The 25,389-nt window shown below is 35.5% G+C and overlaps 1 protein-coding gene across 1 annotated transcript in view; it reads left to right on the top strand.

Annotated features, from left to right (window-relative positions):
- CNBD1 (cyclic nucleotide binding domain containing 1) overlaps positions 1 to 21,636 on the top strand; it is a 519,466-nt gene extending 497,830 nt beyond the window's left edge. Inside the window, exon 12 of the mRNA XM_078071672.1 lies at positions 21,191 to 21,636. Within this exon, the coding sequence (XP_077927798.1) occupies positions 21,191 to 21,337 (147 nt within the window). The 3' untranslated portion in view covers positions 21,338 to 21,636. The remainder of the gene's footprint in view (positions 1 to 21,190) is intronic.
- Positions 21,637 to 25,389: the final 3,753 nt, after the last annotated feature.

The following is a 25,389-nucleotide window of genomic DNA, read 5'->3' as shown; positions in this document are numbered from 1 at the left end:
CCATTTCATTCTGAATGGTTGTAAATATTTTGCCTTCTATTTCCATCCACTGTTCTTTTTTTTCTTATCTGAGCCATTGGGTGGTGGTACAGTGGATGAAAATAAGTAGACAGTGGAAGAATGGAAATGAAAGAACCATAGCTCTGTAACCATGCCTATTTTCATGCTAGAAGTAACAGCTTAACTCCTTTTCCCCCTCTCTTTGTGTCCTTTTTTTGGTAATATAAGGCTATTTTATGCAAGAGCATGGTTATTTTCTTTTCATTAAAATGGATACAGCACTTGATCCATGTATCAATTACATCTGTAATCATATTTCAAAGAAAATTGTAGAACAAAGTCAATTATTCAAATAATCTAGAATCACACTTTTATATGCAGTGTCAAGATAATTGACAAAAGCATTTTGGACTTCAATTACCTCAAAAATTACTTTGAGTTTCTCCTCATTTAGAATGTTTCTATATGGCTTTGCATCTAACACACTTTATTTTTTATTCTTTTGTTATTTATATACTTTATTATTTGGTTCTTCTTTTTTGAATATGCCATCATCTTTTTAAAATGTTTGGTCTTCTGTGCTACCAAATCCAAAAGGAATATATAAACAATAAATCCATTTGTTGTAAAGAACTTCAGGTTTTAAAATGTATTGTTTTTTCTTTCCTAAGATTTACTGCAATTACTTTTTTAAAATTTAAATTCAATTAATTAACATATAATGTATTATTGGTTTCAGAGGTAGAGGTCAGTGATTCATCATTCTTACATAATATCCAGTGCTCATTACATTACATGATGTAATGTCCTTAATATCCATCACCCAGTTACCCCAATCCTCAAACCCATCCCCTCCAGCAACCCTCAGTTTGTTGCCTATGATTAAGAGTCTCTTATGGTTTGCCTCCCTATCTAGTTTTGTCTTGTTTTATTTTTTCCTCTCTTCCCTTATGATCTTCTACTTTGTTTCTTAAATTTTACATATCAGTGAGATCATATGATACTTGTCTTTCTCTGATTGACTTATATCGCTTAGCATAATACCCTCTAGTTCCATCCATGTTGTTGCAAATGGCAAGATTTCATTTTTTGGATGACTGAGTAATATTCCATTGCATATATTTATACCACATCTTCTTTATCCATTCATCTGTTGATGGACATCTGGGCTCTTTCAATAATTTGACTATTGTGGACATTGCTGCTGTAGCCATTGGGGTGCAGGTGCCTCTTCGGATCACTACATTTGTATCTTTGGGGTAAATACTCCATACTGCAATTTCTGGGTCATAGGGTAGCTCTACTTTCAACTTTTTGAAGAACCTCCGTATTGTTTTCCAGAGTGGCTGTACCAGCTTGCATTCCCCCCAACAGTGTAGGAGGGTTCCCCTTTCTCTGCATCCTCACCATCTGTCATTTCCTGACTTACTAATTTTAGCCATTCTGACAGGTGTGAGGTGTTATTTCATTGTAGTTTTGATTTGCATTTCCTTGATGCCAAGTGATGTTGAACATTTTTTTCCTGTGTCTGTGGGCCATTTGTATGTCTTCTTTGGAGAAATGTCTGTTCATGTCTTCTGCCCGTTTCTTGGCTGGATTATTTGTTCTTTGGGTGTTGAGTTTGATAAGTTCTTTATAGATTTTGGATACTAACCCTTTATCTGATATGTCATTTGCAAATATCTTCTTCCATTTTTGTCAACTATTTCCTTTGTTGTGTAAAAGTTTTTATCTTGATGAAGTCCCAATAGTTCATTTTTGCCTTTGTTTCCCTTGCTTTTAGAGACGTGTCTAGTAAGAAGTTGCTGCAGCTGAGGTCACAGAGGTTTCTGCCTGTGTTTTCCTCCAGGATTTTGATGGATTCCTGTCTCACATTTAGGTCTTTCATCTATTTTGAGTCTATTTTTGTGTATGGTGTAAAAGAATGGTCCAGTTCATTCTTCTGCATGTGGCTGTCCAATTTTCCCAACACCATTTCTTGAAAAGACTGTCCTTTTTCCATTGGATATTCTTTCCTGCTTTGTTGAAGATTAGTTGACCACAGAGTTGAGGGTCCATTTATGGTTTCTCTATTCTGTTCCATTGACCTATGTGTCTGTTTTTGTGCCAGTACCATACTGTATTGATGATTACAGCTTTGTAATAGAGCTTGATGTCCTGAATTGTGATGCCACCAGTTTTGGTTTTCTTTTTCAACATTTCTTTGGCTATTCAGATCTTTTCTGATTCCATACAAATTTTAGGATTTTTGTTCCAGTTCTGTGAAAAAAATTGATGGTATTTTGATAGGGATTCCATTGAATGTGCAGATTGCTCTACGCAGCATAGACATTTTAACAATATTTGTTCTTCCAATCCATGAGCATGGAACGTTTTTCCATTTCTTTGTGTCTTCCTCAATTTCTTTCATAAGTGTTCTACAGTTTTCTGTACTCTTCTAGAAAACTGTACCTCTTTTGCTAGGTTTATTCCTAGGTATCTTATGGGTTGTGGTGCAATTGTAAATGGGATAGATTCCTTAATTTCTCTTTCTTCTGTCTCATTATTAGTGTATAGAAATGCAACTGATTTCTGTGCATTGATTTTCTATCTGCCAATTTACTGAATTCCTGTATGAGTTCTAGCAGTTTGGGGGTGGAGTCTTTGGGTTTTCCACATAGACTATCATGTCATCTGCAAAAAGTGAGAGTTTGACTTCTTCTTTGCCGATTTGGATGCCTTTTATTTCTTTTTGTTGTCTAATTGCTGAGGCTAGGACTTCTAGTACTATGTTGAACAGCAATGGTGATAGTGGATATCCCTGCCATGTTCCTGACCTTAGGGGGAAAGCTCTCAGTTTTTCCCCATTGAGAATGATATTCGCTGTGGGCTTTTTGTATATGGCTTTTTTGATATTGAGATATGTTCCCTCTATCCCTACACTGTGAAGAGTTTTAATCAAGAAAGGATGCTGTACTTTGTCAAATGTTTTTTCTGCATCTATTGAGAGGATCATATGGTTCTTGTCCTTTCTTTTATTTATGTAGTGTATCACATTGATTGATTTGTGGGTGTTGAACCAATCTTGAAGCCCAGGAATAAATCCCACTTGTTCATGGTGAATAATCCTTTTAATGGATCCTATTGGCTAGTATTTTGGTAAGAATTTTTGCTTCCATGTTCATCCGGGATATTGGTTTGTAATTCTCCTTTTTGATGGGGTCTTTGCCTGGTTTTGGGATCAAGGTAATGCTGGCCTCATAGAAAGACTTTGGTGGTTTTCTTCACATTTCTATTTTTTGAAACAGCTTCAGAAGAATAGGTATTATTTCTTTAAATGTTTGGTAGAATTCCCCTGGGAAGCCATCCAGCCCTGAGCTCTTGTTTGTTGGGAGATTTTTGATTATTGCTTCAATTTCCTTGCTGGTTACAGGTTTTTGTTCAGGTTTCTATTTCTTCCTGTTTCAGTTTTGGTAGCTTATACATCTTTAGGAATGCATCCATTTCTTCCAGATTGCCTAATTTGTTGGCATATAGTTTCTCATAATATGTTCTTATAATTGTTTGTATTTCTTTGGTGTTGGTTGTGGTCTCTCCTCTTTCATTCATGATTTTATTTATTTGGGTCCTTTCTCTTTTCTTTTTGATAAGTCTGGCCAGGGATTTATCAACCTTATTAATTCTTTCAAAGAACCAGCTCCTAGTTTCTTTGATCTATTCTATTGTTCTTTTGTTTTCTATTTCATTGATTTCTGCTCTAATCTTTCTTATTTCTCTTCTCCTGCTGGGTTTAGGCTTTATTTGCTGTTCCTTCTCCAGCTCCTTTAGGTGTAAGTTTAGATTGTGTATTTGAGACCTTTCTTATTTCTTGAGAAAGGCTCATATTGCTGTATACTTCCCTGTTAGGACTACCTTTGCTGCATCTGAAAGATTTTGAACAGTTGTGTTTTCATTTTCATTTGTTTCCATGAATTTTTCTTCTTTAATTTCCTGGTTGACCCATTCATTCTTTAGTAGGATGTTCTTTAACCTCCATGTTTTTGAGTTCTTTCCAAATTTCTTCTTGTGACTGGGTTCCAGTTTCAAAGCATTGTGGTCCAAAAATATGCAAGGAATGATCCCAGTCTTTTGGTACCAGTTGAAACCTGATTTTTGACGCAGATGTGATTGATTCTGGAGAATGTTCCATGTGCACTAGAGAAGAATGTGCATTCTGTTCCTTTAGAATGGAATGTTCTGAATATATCTGTGATGTCCATCTGGTCCAGTGTGTCATTCAAAGCACTTATTTCCTTGTTGATCTTCTGCTTAGATGATTTTGTTCATTGCAGTGAGGCAAGTGTTAAAGTTCCCCACTATAATTGTATTATTATCGATGTGTTTCTTTAATTTTGTTATTAATTGGCTTATATAATTGGTTGCTCCCATGTTAGGGGCATAAATATTTACAATTTTTAGATCTTCTTGTTGGATAGACCCTTTAAGTATGATATAGTGTCCCTCCTCATCTCTTATTACAGTCTTTGGTTTAAAATCTAATTTGTCTGATATAAGGATTACCACCCCAGCTTTCTTTTGATGTCCATTAGCATTTTAAATGGTTTTCCACTCCCTCACTTTAAATCTAGTGGTGTCTTTGGGTGTAAAATGAGTCTCTTGTAGACAGCATATCAATGGGTCTTGCTTTTTTATCCAATCTGATACCCTGTGTCTTTTGATTGGGGCATTTAGCCCATTTACATTCAGAGTAACTACTGAAAAAAATGAATTTAGTGCCATTGTTATTACCTGTAAAGTCACTGTTTCTGTATATTGTCTTTGTTCCTTTCTGGTCTATGTTACTTTTGGGCTCCTTCTTTGCTTAGAGGATCCCTTTTAATATTTCCTGTAGGTCTGGTTTGGTGATCACAAATTCCTTTAGTTTCTGTTTGTCCTGGAAGCTTTTTATCACTCCTATTTTGAATGACACCCTAGTTGGATAAAATATTCTTGGCTACATATTTTTCTCATTAACACCCTGAATATATCATGCCAGTCCTTTCTGGCCTGCCAGGTCTCTGTGGATAGGTCTGCTGCCAATCTAATGTTTCTACCCTTGTAGGTTACAGACCTCTTGTCCTGAGCCGATTTCAGGATTTTCTCTTTGTCTCTGAGATTTGCAAGTTTCACTATTATATGTTGGGGGGTTGACCTATTTTTATTGATTTTGAGGGAGGTTCTCTGTGCTTCCTGGACTTTGATGCCTGTTTCCTTCCCCAGATTAGGGAAGTTTTCCACTATAATTTGCTCCAATATACCTTCTGCCCCCCTCTCTCTTTCCTCTTCTTCTGGTATCCCAATTATTCTAATATTGTTTCACTTTATGGTATCACTTATCACTTATCTCTCAAATTCTCCCCTCATGATCCAGTAGTAGTTTATCTCTCTTTTTCTCAGCTTCTTTATTCTCCATCATTTTGTCTTCTATATGACTAATTCTCTCTTCTGCCTCATTTATCCTAGCAGTTAGAGCTTCCATTTTTTATTGCATCTCATTAATAGCCTTTTTGGTTTCTAGTTGGTTAGGTTTTAGTTCTTTTATTTCTCCAGAAAGGGATTCTCTAGTGTCTTCTATGCTTTTTTTCAAGCCCATTCTGGAATTACTTTTAGTCACTATTCTGACACTCCAGTTTCTTATTCAGGTAACTCATATCTACCAGGATGAGGCAAGAAAGTAAAAAGGCAAAGGGAAATCATCCATAGAGGAGCTTTCAGGAAGGGAGAAAGAAATCAAAACCCAAAGAGAAAACAGGGTTTTGATCAAGATTCAATCTCTACGAATCAGTCAGCAGGGGTGAGAAATCTGAAAGAACATTTCTTTTATTGCCATATTTGAAAATCTCATGTCAAGTATTTATTATTATCAAATGAATGAAAGGGAAGGGCTTTGAAATGTATGCCTTCCAACAGAAAGAAGGGTGGGGAATATATTTTCCTTTAAGGGCAAAAGGATACAGTTTGTTAGGAAGTAATTACTTTTACTTCAGCTCCTGGGTTTGACACCAGCTTTGCTTCACTGACACTAAGTAGGGATACTGATAGTAGCAGGCAATACTGAAAATTGCTCTGTTCCAAAGTGCTTTTTCTTTTTTTTTGAATGGATGACACAGAGAGGCATGGGAGCATCTGGTGAGTGTTTGGATTACCTCTGCATCTCCCACCTCACAGCTTTGTTATGACCAGTGGCAGTACTAGTGGTAATACAATGCAAGTACTATACTCAGGGAATCTCCCTATCACCTGAACAGGCAGAATCCTGAGGGCACACGATTCAGCTTCAGGCATCGTTTTCTTTTCTGTAGCTCTTCACTTAGTATAAACAGTCTAGGCAATTGTTTGAATAATAATGAACAAAATCTCTCCTTAGCGACAGTCCAGCTTTTAAAAAACAGATACCAAATAGAATCCTACTTTTAATAATAATGTGGGTTTTTTTTTTCCTTCTGTTTTCTTTTTAGTCTGAACATACTGGAAAAGGTTGGTTCATTATTGTGATTCATAAGAAACCACTCTACTTTTTTCCTGCATTAACATTTCAAGAGTGACAATATAACTGTGTTTAGGATTTCAATATCATTATCCCAGTGAACTGGATGTTGCCTTAAGGAAATATTTCAATGTGCCATGATAGAAATCCCAGAACCTAAACTAAATAAGGAAATACTACTGCTACTGCTAATGGTCCCTGGTAAATTACATTTTTTATATTTCTAGTTATCCCTTGTTTTTGATTTGTTTTTGTTTTGATTGTGTCTAGTCTTTTGGAGGAGCACAATTCTATCAATAAAGTTTACTACTTTTGCTTTAGCTGTGTGGTTCTCTAAAGGCTCAGTTATCCATTTATTGCTTTTTGTGGAAAAAAAAATAAAAGGTAGATAAATTACAATAATGCAAACTTGAAATATATAAGTATCACATGAAATTGCAAAAATAAATATGCTTGATCATGAAAAAAAGTAAGCTATCAAAATGAGTATAAGTTATTATTTCAGAAATTGCTCAATCATTTTGCATTATAACAGACATTAAGCTTTTCTTTATGGAAGAATTCTTAAACTTAATAACTTACTACCCATTTTCCTGACATTTTAGAAAACAATGTTGTGTTCAATTTTAATAATGAAGCAGGTTTTTCAGTTAATATATCAATCTTCTATAAGAACACAGATTGAGGTCACTATAAATGGTTTTAGATAACATTAGGTGAGTAATAAAAGTAATTTAAGGGAGATGAAATTTTAAGATTTAGATGGGGCCAAAGCAAATTCTTGAGACAAATGCAAATTTCCAACCTAATGTTTACAAGATGAAAAGCATCACAATACCTGGAGCCATAGTAATGTCAAATACAGATACTATTATTTACAATTACATTTTTTTCAGAGCCTATTTCTCATAGGATGTAGATGTAGAAATGACCACAAAATAAGTCTAAATACATAGATGAGTTGGAGAAACTCATTATTAAATAGATTTGGAAAGCATTTATACCCTTTTATCAGCATATTGTTTTGCCTAACAATCATTTCCCGTTCTGGCTTCCTAATATCATCCACTTATCATGAAGCTGTGGTTCTTTTGGGGCACCTGGGTGGCTCAGTCAGTTAAGTGTCTGCCTTTGGCTCAGGTTCCCAGGATCAAGCCCCACATTGGGCTCCCTGCTCAGCAGAGAGCCTGCTTCTCCCTCTGCCCCTCATCCCACTCATGTTCTCTCTCTCTCACTCACTTGCTCTCGAATAAATAAATAAATAAAATTTAAAAAAAACAACCTGTCTTCTTTTTCTGTAGATTGCTGTCCTAGGAAATGATACCTAGGAACCATTTGTAATCCTTGGAAGAATGAATAATGAAAGGCAAATATCTGACACCTTAAGGATGACAGAGTAGAGAGGGGGGATCAAAATCTGGATTCTTGATGACATCATTAAACCAGATAAACCAGGGCAACGGCTTGCTTTTCTTCTGGTTTTCTTTTCAGTGAGATAAATAATAAATAATAATGATGATGATGATGTTTTCGTTGTACAAGGCACTTTGAATTGGGTTTTCTGTTTCTATAGCCAATATATTCCTAAAAGATACAATTTCTTATACACACCAACAAATCCTGTCTGGTGATTATCATGAAATCAAATCAAAAGGGCCAAGAGCTAACAAAATAAAAGGAAATGAAACAATATTGGGACATTCACTCATGATGGTTTGGTCACACCACAAATAACCCAATGTTCAAATAGACACCCACTCATACACACAGCCTTGAAAGAAAAGAGGTCTAATTTCATAACCTTTTCCCAAAGTATCTAATGATGGCAAAATAATAAGTTACTTTGATGGCATTGAGACAACAGCATTTATATCAATGATTTAGTACTTTGTAGACCAGACAATCAATAGATTAATTTCATTTTTTAACCAAGTGTTTTAGCATATAGAAGAATAATCTAAGATAATTATGGAAGTTGGTTTGGGTACAAGAATTTCAGTTTTTGTTACCCAGTGGAAGATATTGATTGAGTATATATCCTATATCCCATGTCCTCTGAGAAGTGCTAAAATCAAAGAATTGAATAAAACATAGCCTCAACTCTAACAGCACAATGCAGAATTCAAGGTGTCAACACCAATAATTTCTCAGGTCTTCCTCCAAGGTGTATATAAAAGGAAACAGAGTAAATCTCATGCATCTACTTCAGATATAATCTGTGTTGCCAGAGCAACAGAGTGGAAGATTTTTATTCTAAATATGTTTAGAATGCAAATTGTTTTGGAACATAGTTTGTACAGAAATCAGTCAACAGTGTGCTATTGTGGATGGTCTAGTTTACAGCAAATTGTTTAATCATGCTTTGTAAGTCTTTTTTTCATATATATCTAATAGAAGAGACATGAAAATCTAATTCAATCATTTGCTTTAATTAAAAACCCACTGTCAAAAAAGTTTCCATCTTAATGTTATCCTGTAACATCTGAGGACCCATTTTGGCTTACATAATTTTAGCAAAAAGAGCATGAAATGCATTTTCAAATAATGTGTCCACAGTATGTTGGAGTTAAAAATGTTAGGCTATTTATTGTTGTGAGGCACTCAAATTTGAAAGGGACAGCTGATAAAGATGTAATTAAATCTTGCCTGTTAAGGAGTCTTATGAATTATTAAAATCCAGATCTTATTATTCCTTCTTAAATTATTCTTTTCAACTTCTTGTTGCCACATATGCCACCCTCCCTCAAATGTTAAGCAATTACCCTTTTGAGGGTCAAAGAAGTACCTAAAGGGCCCATCTGGAAAGCTGAGATAAGGGCCTTTGGTTCAGCTTAAATAGCTGTTGCACTGAGACATTAAGATTGGGTTGGGGAGGAAGCCATTACCTTGAGGTTCTCCGAACAACTAAAAGAGATTTATTCTAGTGCACTTTACATCAGTTCTTGGATGCCTTTCTCTAATTTTGTACAGCTTCATTCTCATCTAACTTCAAAGTGTCGAGTTTGTCTTGATAATATGAAATACTGGATTGAAAATTAGATGCAATTTTGCAAACTAAAAAAATATATATACTTTATGTAAGATGGATTAACTGCCTGTTAATTTCATTAAAAAGTGTTAAATAGAAATGATTCTTATTCGGGGCACCTGAATGGCTCAGTTGGTTAAGTGTCTGCCTTCGGCTCAGGTCATGATCTTGGAGTCCCAGGATCGAGCTCGCATCTGGCTCCCTGCTCAGTAGGGAGTCTGCTTCTCCCTCTGTCCCTCACCCTGCTCCTGTTTTCACTCTCTGTCTCTCTCTAGAATAAATAAATAAAATTTAAAAAGAAAATGATCTTATTCAAGTTTTCCATACTTAAAGGGTATTTTGAAACAAATTTTCTTATACATATTTACTGTATTCTGAGGATAATTTCCAGAGGAGAGAAATTTTTCAGTCAATACTTGAGTTGAAAAATAACCATAAACATTCCATCAAAGGAATTTGCTAGGCTAATGCTGTGTCTGGAATTTCACAGAACCACTGACACAAACACATATCATAATTGACACATATAATTTGAACACCAACTGACACATATTATAATTTGGGCCTATCCTTAATCTATAAAATTGAATGTTTTCAGGTATGAGTTAAACTTTGGCTTGTGACCCATTTACACAGGGAAGGTTATCCCGCACCTTCACTGAGGTTGGGTTCTTTGATGCTAACAATAGATTCTTGGTCAGGGTGGGGTGAGGGATGGACAATGGCACTGCATGACTAGATAGAAGTTTGTAAAAGTAAACAATTTACTCTAATATCAGTCTTCCATCAAGTAATTGTAAATACATCAGTATCAAGCTGTTTTGATTTTTTTTTCATGCATGGTATTAGCAGAAGCATTTCTAAGTACTATAGGGTTAAAGCAGGTAGGTGCTAAAATATATCATATGCCTACATCTCAATCTAGGCAGTAAAAGAGGTGGTTTAGATCATCGATAAAAACACAAAATATGTTTACAGAGTCATTTGTGCATAGATCCTACAGATAAATGTTTATATAACAGTATTGATTAATTTTTTTTAGCCAAAGCTCTGAATTTGCATGGTCATTTATACCACTATGCCAGAATTCTTCAGGAGTGTACTACTAAATTTTCATCAATGTGTACTGTTTATTTTGTTACAGCAATATCTGTCACCTGGAACATTTCTTTAGTGAGTCATGCAGTGCAATAGAGAGCAAAAATAAAATTTATCTTTATATATGTATGTTACATATATAATATATATTGCATATATAATATATATATAACATTATATATTATATAGTATTATAATTTCATATATCATAGAAATGATATATATGATATATAAATGACATATATATAATAGAAATGATATATATGATATATAAATGACATATATATCATATGTATGGTGCCAGGCACTAAACTAAGAATTTTCATGTATTATCCTATTTAATATTAACAAAAAAGTCTAGAATATAAGTAATACTATCACTACTAGTTTTCAGATGAGGAAATTCTAGGTAGTTTAAAGTAATTTATACATTACAGAGCTAGTAAATGGTGCAATTATGATTCTAACCCTTGCATCAGAGAAAGTTGTGTATTTGCTGGAATAAGTGAGAATTTTGTCTTCTTTTTTTTTTTTAAGATTTATTTACTTATTTGAGAAAGAAAGAGAGACAGAGAGAGAGCATGAGCAGGGGGAAGGGCAGAGGGAGAGGGAGAGAATCTCAAGCAGATTCCTTGATGAGCACAGAGCCCACCACCGGGCTCCATCTCATGACCCTGAGATCATGACCTAAGCCAAAACCAAGAGTTCAACAGACTGAGCCACCTAGGTGCCCCAAGAATTGTGTCTTCTGAGTAAATGTGAGATCAGTGATAAACGGCAACCATGTGATCATGTGATATTTATTAATAAATCTGTAGACATTTAAAACAAAGTGTTTATGGTTTATGATTATATCATAATTACTACTTGGTTGTGTTTTTCAGTTTTTAATTCTTTTAAGTGTGTTTTCACAATTTCAAAATCTAGGGTTTTGTCTCTCATTTCTTTCACTTTAGACCCTAAAAGATCTACAATTACTTACTTTAAATTGCTTTATGCAACCATTCCTTATCAACACAGTATCCATATTCCTCTCTAGGACATGTCATCTAACTCTTCTACAACTGGATCAGCACCACTTTCTCTTCTCAGAAGCATAACTTATATGTATTTATTTGCTCATATCAACTGGCTTTATATATAAATACCTAAATTCTTGTGTAAGACTGAACTTGAAAAATGGTGTTCCTCTGTAATGTGGGGGTAAGAGAGTGGTGTTGAAAGTTCCTAAAGAGTCAAGTTTGGGTAATACAGGGTATAAATTCTGACCAACTTGCTTATCAATTCATTCTCATTTGTCATTCAAGAAAGAAGGTCAAAGAACCTTGGTCAGGGAAAGCAGAAACTGGTTGAGTCAGTTCAGCTACCTTTACAAACTTGTATCATTCTAGAATCAGTGACATTTGAAATTGAACATTCTTAGCACCTTACTTATCCAAAAAGCTTCTGATTTTCACCTTCAGATCCCATGTTCTTTGAGAGGAAAGTAGAACAACTGAGTCTCATGACCTATGATGGAAGTTAGCCTGCAAAGCTAAATCAGGTCTTTAAGATATGTACAGGAAAGAAGGGAAGAAAGGAGAAGGAAGGAAGGGAGAAAAATTCATATATTATTTTGGATGAGTTTTCTAATAGTAAGTAAGAATAATGTTTATTGAATAATTACTTCATGAAAGGACAGACCTAGATTTTGTGGAGTCTAAAAGTTATAAAACGTGAGGGCCCTTTTAAAGAAAGCATGTATCAAATTCTAAAACTAATATGATCACAGCCACTCCAACACAACTTGACATGAGAAATCACTAATACAAAATGCTCTTATCCTGGGGGTTGGGCACTTTTGCATAAAGAGCCCTGACAATTAACTCCAAAAACTTCAGGTGAGTCTGCCTCTGACAGAGGATTAGACCTGCATTGAGTTTATTCCATCCTCACATCAAGAAAATGAGGGAGAAAACAGATCTGGAAATGTTGAATAAGCTGCCCAGGTCCATGCAGTTAGGAAGAGATGAAGCTAGGATGCCGACTCTTGTCCATCAGACTCTGGAGCTCATGCACCCAACTATTGTAGGTACTGTCTGCAGACCTGATTAGCATTTGTAAGTAAATGCTACAAGCAGAGCATGGGAAGAAAGGGGACATCTGGTTAATGCTGGTACTTTTATTAAAGCATAAAAGCTTGTATATTTTTCCTTTTTTCATTGTTTTTATTCCAAGATTGACTTACAGTGTTTCTTAAATGGTACAGTTAGACTGCATTAGATCCTATATTATGGTGGAAATGTATTCATGACAAAACTTTAAAAAAAAAACAAAATTGAGTGGAACAAGAAATGGTCCAAAAAGTAATTCAGTAATTATCTGAGGAACAAAGACATTTTCATATAGAGGAGAAACTAAATCCCCAATGTTTATTCTTATATTCATTATTTAATATGAAAAGACAAGGGTGTTCCTAAATAGCTTGAATCTCTTAAAGGTATGAGTTTAGTAAATAGGTAACCATTTACCCAACTGTAGAGAAGTAGAATAAAAGGGAAAGTATTAATGCTATGAAGAGATGGGTCCAAAGGAAAATAAAGTACTTCTTTACTCTTTGAAGTAGTGGGAGGTAAAATAATGCAATATGTTATCTTTAGAAAGGGATTTTCAAAATGTTTTCATTGGAGCTCTAGGAATTTCAAGACATCCCTGGACACTGCCTCTCCACCTCAGACACATCTCCACCTATATCATATATTCTAGACACACATTTTTTAAAGAAAGTAAAGAAATAAAAGCAGATTGTGTTTATAGAGGAGCCCCAGGAATCATGTCCTACAGGTACAAGTAAGGAAAAATAATAACATGCTAGTTTTAGGGGTTTATTGATACATGTGGAACTAACTAAAATCAAATCAACAAAAGTCTTCTTTATACAAATAAATTCCAACTGAGTATGTATGTAATGGACTAGTGGTGTTCTGAGGAAATATCTTCATATCAACAGAATAAATGATAGTTCATGAGTCAGAATTCCTATGATGACACACGTTTTGAATTTAGAATTTGCAAAATTGGGAGAATTTCAGAAATTGAAATTCATTTTCTAATACCTTATAAAGCTTGAATACACTATGTTCTTTTTTATTATTATGTTATGTTAATCACCATACATTACATCATTAGTTTTTGATGTAGTGTTCCATGATTCATTGTTTGCGTATAACACCCAGTGCTCCATGCAGAACGTGCCCTCTTTAATACCCATCACCAGGCTAACCCATCCTCCCCCCACCCCCAGAACCCTCAGTTTGTTTTTCAGAGTCCATAGTCTCTCATGGTTCATCTCCCCCTCCGATCCCCCCCTTCATTCTTCCCCTCCTGCTATCTTCTTTTTTTTTTAACATATAATGAATTATTTGTTTCAGAGGTACAGATCTGAGATTCAACAGTCTTGCACAATTCACAGCACTCACCATAGCACATATCCTCCCCAATGTCTATCACCCAGCCACCCCATCCCTCCCACCCCCCACCACTCCAGCAACCCTCAGTTTGTTTCCTGAGATTAAGAATTCTTCACATATCAGTGAGGTCATATGATACATGTCTTTCTCTGATTGACTTATTTTGCTCAGCATAACACTCTCCAGTTCCATCCATGTCATTGCAAATGGCAAGATTTCATTCCTTTTGATGGCTGCATAATATTCCATTGTATATATATACCACATCTTCTTTATCCATTGTTCTGACACTCACTGTTTTATACTCCAACAACTCAAACTAATGTCATTATTTAATTTTTTTCAAAAAAACAATCTGGAAGTTACGTTTTTTGAGTAAAGAGTAAGACAATTTTTGTTTGCTCTTAAGTCTTGGTTAAGATATGAAGAAAGGGTATTAAGTTGTTGGTAGCCATAATAAAAGTAGAAATGCTAGTATAAAGGACTGGGTGTAGTACAAGTTCAATGAATGTTTATTGAATGATGAATAAAAGAAATTAACTAATTAAACTTCACTAGTGGAGAAAGAGTATTACTCTGACCCTGAAATTCACTGAGAGTTCTTAGCACCTGGGCCTGCATAGCTTCATGAGCACTGATTCTTGAATTATGTATTTCTATGTCACAGAAATGATTTTTAGATTGCCTTGAAGGGATTCTAGGAATTTTTTTGATACTGATTAAAGATTTAAACTTTCCAAGGAATCCATGATTTTGTTGTTTTTGTTTGACAAGTGTGTAATTCTACATAAAAGTTCAACAAAAAAATACTTCTGATGTCTTAAAAATGGCAATCACCACAGGAATCTTGAGTACATGTGAGACAATCCTGGATATCTCATTAATAGGGCACAGAAGGAGTTTGCGAGGAATGAAGGTACTATGTTAACGAGTGAGGGCTTAATCAGCTTAATCAGTACAAACGCTAAAAAAACTTCAATTATAAGCAAGACTGGTAAGGCCTGAGGGTTTTAGGTGGTCAAAAGGTTCACTTTACTTTATCTTCCAAATTTATGGATTTTAAACATCACATACTGATGCTCTGAAGTGTGTAGTAGTCATTAGACATTATTGGGTTGGGTCTGAGTATGATGTCTCCAAAGAAACTTGAAGAACTATTTCTGAAACAAGCTGCAGTCAGTACATGCTACTATGTTATTAAACTACTAGCCATATATCTGTAAATTCATGAAGCCAGGGGCCCAGTCAACCGAGAGGGGGCAGGGAGAGAGAGAGAGAGAGAGAGAAGGAGAGATATATCAGGATATTGAATATTGGATATTATGACTTTATTAGACTAACCATATGTGAACATAAATTGACTTTTGAGTTGTGGTGTCTGCTGACAAGTGGGTTGGGAAGTAAGAGGCATTTTTGCCTCCACACATACCATGGTTCTCATAACATTTTGCTTTTAATAAAGAAAAATTACCCCACTATTTGAGTAAAACTTCTTTAGAATTTTTGTTTAAAAATGTAATATTTTCATTTTTATAGAAAATTAAGCTATTTAATGCCTTATGGATCCGACATGATTATAGGCAGGATCCTGTAAAGAACATTAAAATAATTTGTAATTTAACATTTATTGAGCACAGAAAACATGTTGAACCTTGCCAGCTGGCAGATTTAGATGAACTTTTTGCTTAGAGGGGTTACAAAATACGAGTAATACACATTTTAAGAAGAGAAAGAACCTAAATGTGCATAGTACATCAATTGTCCAAGTGGAAAATGACTCTCATTTTTCCTATTGAGTTCTATGTTTTATATAATGAGAAACCAAATTCTATTTTGAATATTATATTAACCTTAATGGCACATGTTAGATAATTATAAAATAAGACATCTTAGTCAATTATTGACAAGATGCCCCAGATGAGTAACTCGAAGTACTCAGTAAATAGTGGTTGAATATATGTTTAAATTAATGACTATGATTTTTATTCCTTCTTTTTGTTTGGTATTATCCTCAGAAAGATTATCTACCTTGCGTAAGTGTCAAAATTAAAAATGTGCCAATACACATAATTTTATAAATGTAATCAGTCTTATATATCTCTCCCTTGTGGTTGAAAGACAAAAGTTAATTATTTATTAAGAGATTCATGACTCACCCATTTAACTGAGTTGATTTAAAAATGTTATGTTGGTATTATCAACAATAGCCAAACTATGGAGATACCCCAAACATCCATAGCCTGATGAATGGTTAAAGAAGATGCAGTATATATGTATATGTATTTTATACACACACACACATACACACATACACAATGGAATATTACTCAGCCATCAAAAAATGAAATCTTGCCATTTGCAATGACATGGATGGAGCTAGAGTGTATTATGCTAACTGAAATAAGTCAGTCAGAGAAAGACAAATACCATACGATCTCACTCATATGTAGAATTTAAGAAAGAAAACAGATGAATATATGGGAAAGGGAAAAGAAAAAAAAGGAGGGAAGAAAACAAGCCATAAGAGACTCTTAAAGATAGAGAACAAACCGAGGGCTAATGGAGGGAGATGAGTAGGAGATGGGCTAGATGGGTGGTGGGTATTAAGGAGGGCACTTGTGATGAGCACTGAGTATTGTATGTAAGTGATGAATCACTGAATTCTACTCTAGAAACCAATATTGCCCTGTATGTTAACTAACCAAAATTAAATTAAAAATAAATAAGTAAAAAATAAATAATAATAAAAAAAATCAGAAACCGGGTATGTTGTAACCTAAGAAGTATATGATATAGTTAGCGTAAGGGTACTGCTTTTGCCAAAATCTGAGCAAGTAAATAAGATAAACCCACTTAAAAATAAATAAATAGTAATAAAACAAAATGTTATGCTGAAATGTGCAGAAGTTTTCTAACTAATGTCTCCATATTTGGAATATACTGGGTACTCTAGGAATGTGTATGGAAGGTAGAGTTAGGGAAAGTGTGGAAATTAATGAAAGTGAATGCTTCTTTTTTTTTTTAAGATTTTATTTATTTATTTGACAGAGAGAGAGAGGGAGAGCACAAGCAGGGGGAGTGGCAGGCAGAAGGAGAAGCAGGCTCCCCACTGAGCTGGGAGCCCAATGCAGGGCTAAATCCCAGGTCCCCGGGATCATGACCTGAGCTGAAGGCAGCCGCCCAACCGCCCAACCAATCACCTGAGCCATCCAGGTGCCCCTGAATGCTTCTTTTTTAAATGCAACTTCACATATAAAATTTATTAAGGAAATATTATACACTGAGCATCATATTAGGCACTAAGAATCCTAGTTGTGATAAAATACAAAGCACTGGCAGTCAAGCAGTGAACAACTAAGCCACTCTGCGAAGAGAATACTATGTCTCTAAGAATTATGATCTTGAGATTGGAGGTTGTGAAAAAGAGGTAGAGTCAGTCACCTCCTTCAATGTTGATAAAAAGTTTAATTTAAAATATACCTATTGGGACGCCTGGGTGGCTCAATCGTTAAGTGTCTGCCTTCAGCTCAGGTCATGATCCCAGGGTCCTGGGATCGAGCCCCGCATCAGGCTCCCTGCTCGGCGGAGAGCCTGCTTCTCCCTCTCCCACTCCCCCTGCTTGTGTTCCCTCTCTTGCTGTGTCTCTCTCTCTCTGTCAAATAAATAAAATCTTTAAAAAATAAATAAATAAAATAAAATATAGGTATTTACTTTAAAACTATGTATTTATTCACTGATATATATGAAGGTTTCTAACTTTATTGTAGAAATTTCTCCTATATTATAAAATATTTAAAACAAAAAGCAAAATTGAAAGAACTTTATAAACACTTTATACTTACCACCTAGATTCTTTCTTTTTTAATTTTATCATGTTATGTTAATCACCATACATTACATCATTAGTTTTTAATATAGTGTTCCATGATTCATTGTTTGCATATAACACCCAGTGCTCCATTCAGTACGTGCCCTCTTTAATACCCATCACCAGGCTAACCCATCCTCCCATGCCCCTCCCCTCTAGAACCCTCAGTTTGTTTCTCAGAGTCCATAGTCTCTCATGGTTCGTCTCCCCCTCCGATTTCCCCCCCTTCATTTTTCCCTTCCTACTATCTTCTTCTTTATTTTTAACATTAATGAATTATTTGTTTCAGAGGTACAGATCTGTGATTCAACAGTGTTACACAAGTCACAGCGCTCACGAGCGAAATAAGTCAATCAGAGAAAGACATGTATCATATGATCTCACTGATATGAGGAATTCTTAATCTCAGGAAACAAATTGAGGGTTGCTGGAGTGGTGGGGGTTGGGAGGGATGGGGTGGCTGGGTGATAGACATTGGGGAGGGTATGTGCTACCACCTAGATTCTATTCCTGTTTTATCTCACATCTATCTAACTATTCATATATATATATATATATATATATATATTTAATGCACTTAAATTGCAAACAGCAAAACAGTCTTTCCTAAATACCTTAGCATTTATATAATTAGATACTGTATTTGTTGACAGTATTTTTTAATGTAAAATCAAAATAGAGTAAAATGTACAATGTACATTCTCCAAGTTTAGTCAAAACTTTTGAAGATATAGATAGAACATTAACATAACTTCTGAAAATTCCCTCTTCCCCTTCCCAATAAATTTCTGCCCACTGTTCTAATTCCTTTCCAACATAATTTTGTCTGTTCTAAGATATGAAAATGTATTTATTGGACATAACTTCTTTTGTGTAAGGCATGATTTACTCAACATAATGTCTTCTAGGTTCATTCATTGTTGCTTTTATCAGAAAGTCATACTTTTTGTTGTTAAGTATTCCATTATATGGATATATCAAAGCTAGTTTTTACATGTTTTCCTGGTGAATATTCTGGGCTGATTTATTATCACTATTAGAGATTAAACTGCTATGACTCTTATATGTCTTTTTGTTAACATATGTTTTCATTCTCATGGCCCAATATGTAGGAATTGATATGGGCATAAGTGGTTTGTGTTTAGTTTTATAAGAAACTGCTAATCCTATTTCTAAAGTGATATTGAGAGACAATTCTCCATGAGTCTCTTGTATTTCTGCACTAATCATGCCAGTGAGGCACTTACCACTCTTTGATTCAGACTATCTATAAGATATTTTGTCTAGCAAACAGCCTTGGGAGATAGAGTTAGTATCTCCCTCCAGAGCAAAGAATAGGCTTACTGTCAATTACAAAAGATACAGATGCAGGCTCCCTTAAATCAGGTGTCCTATCTCATAATGCAACCTATTTTGTGTTCAGTTGTCATCTGGTCCTCTTCCCATTGCCCCCTAAGAACCAGTGGGGAAATGCTGATATTCCAGTTACTGCTGTTGCTGTAACAAAACACCCTCTTTCTATAACCCAGTAGTTACCAGTCTACTCCCAGCATCCATGAAAGTGTGGCTGACTAATTGTTTACTTGTAAATAGGGTAAAATCTCAGACTCTTCAAAGATTTTGACGAGTTGTAGCCTTTAACATCCCCACCAAGGTGAGATTGCTGGTTGTTACACAACCTTGCCAACATTTAGTGTGGTCAGTCTTTTTAATTTGATCTATTCTGATAGGTGTCTGATGATATTTGATTGTGATTTTAATTTTTTCATTTGCCAGACAAGCAATGAGGTTGAATATTGTTATGTTCATTTCAGATATTCATGAATCTTCTTTTGTAAAGTTTCTACACAAATTTTTTGCCCATCTTTTATTGCTTTATTAATAAAAAAGGGGAATTAGGTATAGGCATAGGTACAGAGATAGATTTTAGATATAAGTCCTAGTCTGGTATGTTTTGTCAATATTTTTCCCAAATATTTTTGTATCTTGTCCATTGATTTCCTTAATAGCTTATTTGGATTAACAGAAGTTATTAATTTTGATGTTTAATTTACTTTTTTTCTGGTATGGTTATTGCTTTTTACATACTATACTGTATTACGAATAAAAAAAAATTTTGCTTGCCACCAAAACACAAAAATACCCTCCTGTGCTTTTACTTACAAGCTTCTGTCTTTCTTTAAATTAAATTTTTTAGTTAATTGTAGATTCACATACTGTTGTAAGGAATAATACTGAGAGATCCCTTGTACCTCCCACCCAATTTCCCCCAATGGTAATATCTTGCAAGACTATATAGGACAATAGGGGTGCCTGGGTGTCTCAGTCAGTTAAGCATCTGACTCTTGCTTTTGGCTCAGGTCATGATCTCAGGGTCATGAGGTCGAGCCCCACATTGGGCTCTGGGCTGGGCATGGAGCCTGCTTAAGATTCTATCTCTCTCTCTCTCTCTCTCTCCCTCTGCCCCCTCCCCCACTTCTCTCTCCCTCTCTTAAAACAAAATAAAACAAAACAAAAAACTACAGTACAATATCCCAATCAGAATATTGATATCAATACAATCAAGATACTGAACACTTCTGTCATCACAAGGCTCCCTTATGTGGCTCTTTTATACCCACACCTACTTCTCTCCTATCTCCTGCCTCTCCTTAATCCCTGGCAACCACTAATCTGTTTTCCACTTTTATAATTTTGCCATTTCAAGAATATTATATAAATGGAATTGTATAGTTTGAAACCTTTTGAGATTGGCTTTTTTCACTCAACATAATTCCCTGGAGATTGTTACGTCTATGAATAGTTTTTTAAATTATTATTGTCTTGAGTAATATTCCATGGTATGGAATGGTATGCACCATTCACTCATTGAAGGAGACCTGGGTTGTTTCCAGTTTGTGGCTGTTACAAATAAAGCTACTATAAACATTTATGCACAGATTTTTGTGTGCACATGAGTTTTTATTTCTCTAGGATAAATACCTCTAGAGTGTAATTGTTGAGTCATATGGTAGTTGCATGTTAAGTTTAAAAAACAAAACCAAACAAACAAACAAAAAACAATTTTTTCCAGAATGGCTATATCATTTTGTATTCCTACCAGCAATGTATGAGTGATCCAGTTTCTTTGCATCATCACCAGGATTTGGTGTTGTCACTAATTTTTTTTTCATTTTAGCTGTATGGCTACCTTACGAATGTTTTTCTATTTTTTTTAAAGATTTTATTTATTTATTTGACAGAGAGAGAGAGCAAGAGCACACAAACAGGGGGAGCAACAGAGAGAGAGGGAGAAGCAGGCTCCCCACCAAGCAAGAGTCCAATGGGGACCTCGATGCCAGGACCCTGGGATCACGACCAGAGCAGAAGGCAGATGCTTAACCGTCTGAGCCACCCAGGCGTCCCCAATTTTTTCTAAAAGGTAATCTGATGTTTCATGCTGTTTAAATCTATTGGCATATGCTTTGAGTCATGAGTTTAGGAGTATGTTTCCCATTCTGTTATTTTAACTTGGTATGTGGGAGAATCCAAAAAAGAGGAAGTTATAAGAAAAATTGAAAAAACATCAAAATACTTACACTTCCAAAGTGCATTCCACTTTTCTTTTATCGCTCTTTTTTTAGTTTGTTATAGCATATTTATTTTGTGACTACAAATTAGATCATTTAGTTGCTTACTGTGTGTATCTTCCTTCACCAGTAGAGGGCAGGAATCCTGTCTGCTATCTCATTCCCCACTCTATTGCTCCTACCAGGTATATTAAGAAGACCTAATAGAAATTAATAAATAATTATTGAATGCTAATATGCTTTCTAAATATGTTCCTATCTTGGCTATGTAATTACTCAATAGATGATTTAAAAATAGTAGTTACCAGGCGCCTGGGTGTCTCAGTTTTTAAGCATCTGCCTTTGGCTCAGGTCATGGTCCCAGGGTCCTGGGATCGAGCCCCACATAGGGGTCCCTGCTCCTCACGAAGTCTGCTTCTCCCTCTCCCACTCCCCCTGCTTGTGTTCCCTCTCTCACTGTGTCTCTCTGTCAAATAAATAAAATCTTTAAAATAAAATAAAAATAAAAATAGTAGTTACATTAATAATAGTTCAGAAATTGTGTCAGTGAGCATTCTATAAAACTTTCACTTTGAACAGTACATTGATTTAACTCACTTTGTATATGTATACAAGATTCACAACGACCTGAGTTAACTCCCACTGGTTTTTAAGTATCAGAGAAAATCCTGTTCTAATTCAAAAGTGAGCTTTTTCTCCTTTAAAACATTTCCAATGAAAAACACTTTTTAAAGCTTGAAACTCTAACCTCTCGTAAGCAGAAAATGTCTTCCTTCTATAACTTTACATTTAATAATTCTGATAGAAAACTACAGGAGTTATTCAATATTCTTTGCTTCACATGCATTACAGGTGAAGTTCCCCAAGACAGAACTTAAATCCATTCTTAAAAGTTTTCCAGTGAAAAATACTGAACCATCTATGTTTTACCCCCAATATGGGATTCATTGTCCATACTTGATTCTATCAGTGCCCTGTTTATATGTTCTTGCTGTACAGCAGAGCAGACTTTCCAGCACATGTATTTTTCACCTGAGTACTTGCTTGGCTGGTGGTGTCTTTTTGCGATCTACTTTGCAAACTGCTATTGCCACAGAGTGAACGTCTCTCTGAGCTTAGCTCTCTGACTGATGGCAGCTGGTACAGCAACACCCTAGCTCCCTACAGCCCTGATGGAGAACTCCGAAGCATGTGTTTTACATTGGCTTCCAGATTTCTCCCAGCAGGATTAAGTTCTAGTAACCAACATTGTAAACTTGCTTGGAAATGAATGCCTTATTGGCTGCCTTCCTTTCCCTCTCTTACTTTCTAACTCTTCTACTGATGCTTTTCGGAATCACTTCCAAAATAAATTACTTGGACTCTAATCCTTGTTCAGGGTCTCCTTCTGGAGGAACTGAAAGTAAGATAAAAATTCCTGTTTGAAGTAGAAAATGAACGGCAGTTATTGCTTTCCTTCCAAATATCCCTTAATGCATTGAGTTTAATGAGTGAACTGGATTCTGCCAAGTGCAAATAGAAAGTAGTGCGTTGTTGTTTTTCTCCCCTCAGTGCAATCCTATTAAACCTACCATGTCAATTCTTCCCGTCTCTTAGGTAAAAGTCTATGAGGTTTCCATAACTTTTCTCTTCACTTTCAAGTTTAATAACCAGTCTCATATTCAAGTATTGGATTGAAACAGAGAAAGAAAAGAGAGGGAAGAATGGATATTTGACTGGAATGTTATAATCTGGAACGGTGAGGCTAATGCCACAGTGCTTGCTCTGTCTCTTCTTGGAGGTACGGTGGACCAAAAATCTCCCCGTCCTTGCTGTAGATCTTGCTCAGCACTATTGTCTACAGCAATAATATAGTCTCCAGCTGGCAGCTTACAAACTTTTCCCCTTTCTATATTTGCCCTCTCCTGCACTGGACAGTATACTCCTGCCTCTTTCAACCAGGATCATCTTTCCTCAGGTAGGAAGCCCTTTAGATGGGATCATTTTCAAAATAATTCAAGGCTAGATAACTTCTAGAGTCCCATGAGGTCTCTGTGAATACTGGCTGTGGTCAATGAAAACAGAATTTGCTCCCATCAAAGCCCTCTGTTCTCCTATCAGTCAGGCCGGCTATAGGCAGCCCAGCCTCTTGGCATCAAACTTCTCCAAATGTGCGTCAAAACTAAATGTGGGTCAACACCAAGCCCTGTGCCCTCAACTCCAAAGAACAAGGTCAGTTCTGAACTTCTCTCCCTCCTGTACTCCAGGTTAGTCTACCTCCTGGTAGTAAGATTGGCTATGTTCTGTGAGGGGATTTCTTAAGTCTTCCTGCTTATCTTCAGATATGGAAGGAAAAGGAGAAAAGTACAACTCTTCCTACAGAAACCCATTATGATCTTTCTCCTATTGATCTTTGTACTTCCCTTCATATTGGCTTGAAACAGCTCACAGACAAATGTTTATCCATCTGTATATTTGAGGTACCCCTTTGCAATTTCTGCACAGCTGGTCTGGGACCTCACTTTCAAATTAGTGGGTATTGAACACTCTTTCTTCTAATCTTTTTGGCCCCAACTAAAATTCTAAAACAGCAGGAAAAGTACCATTGTAACATTCTGCAGTATCTAATTCAAAATCTAAGTAAAGGAACTAAAATTTTTAAGGTTTACAGTATTCCAAAAATGTATGCTACATCTTAACCGTATATTACCTTGTTAGAATTGTCTTATGTATGACCTCACTGATATGAGGAATTCTTAATCTCAGGAAACAAACTGAGGGTTGCTGGAGTGGGGGGTGGGTGGGAGGGATGGGGTGACTGGGTGATAGACACTGGGGAGGGTATATGCTCTGGTAAGCGCTGTGCATTGTGCAAGACTGTTGAATCTCAGATCTGTACCTCTGAAACAAATAATGCAATATATGTTAAGAAAAAAAAAAAAGAAGATAGCAGGAGGGGAAGAACGAAGGGGGGGAATCGGAGGGGGAGACGAACCATGAGAGACGATGGACTCTGAAAAACAAACTGAGGGTTCTAGAGGGGAGGGGGGTGGGAGGATGGGTTAGCCTGGTGATGGGTATTAAGGAGGGCACGTTCTACATGGAGCACTGGGTGTTATGCACAAACAATGAATCATGGAACACTACATCTAAAACTAATGATGTAATGATGTAATGGTGATTAACATAACAATAAAAAATTTAAAAAAAAGAATTGTCTTTTGTAATACATCATCGGATAATTGTCATCAGTGACACCCAAGTTAGGATTCAGTTTACGTGTATTTTTCATCAAATTACTTTCTAGGCATTGAGACCAACCTATAAGGTTATAAAGGGAAAGCGTGTTTAAGAAAATACCTGGCCATTTGCAGACATTTTCAAGAAATGTTAAAAATGTCTTATTATAAAATAGATTGTGAATCCTAAAATGACAAAAAAAAGAAATATTGCATATTGTACTCTATAAATTCCTATTACCCAAATTAGAGTTACACATCCAATACCAATTATAATTTCTAAAGCTTCTTTCTACTGTTTTTCCATATTTTCCATTTTTAATAAATACATATTAAATGTGTATAAAATTTGGTTTTAGAAATAAAATTAGCTAAATGAGAATGCAACCTCTGTGTTTTAAGAAATCTTCAAAGAGTTGACATTCTTAAGAGCCAGCTTTGCATTAAGCAGATTAGTAACACCTATTAGTTGATTTGCCAGTTATTTAATAATTATTCTAATAACTGAACAAAAGCAGTAGGCTATTTTACTGCTAGTTTACTCCATGGCTTCTCAAACCAACAAAACATTTGTAAAGATGTTCGCATTTTATTTAAAGCTGAAATATTGATGTGAGATGTGGTTGCAAAGACACTGAATCCAGAGGCATAGTG

The sequence above is a fragment of the Halichoerus grypus genome, chromosome 5 (assembly GCF_964656455.1).
Source record: "Halichoerus grypus chromosome 5, mHalGry1.hap1.1, whole genome shotgun sequence".
Taxonomy (NCBI): Eukaryota; Metazoa; Chordata; class Mammalia; order Carnivora; family Phocidae; genus Halichoerus; species Halichoerus grypus.
This window is presented reverse-complemented; position numbering and strand designations above follow the sequence as displayed.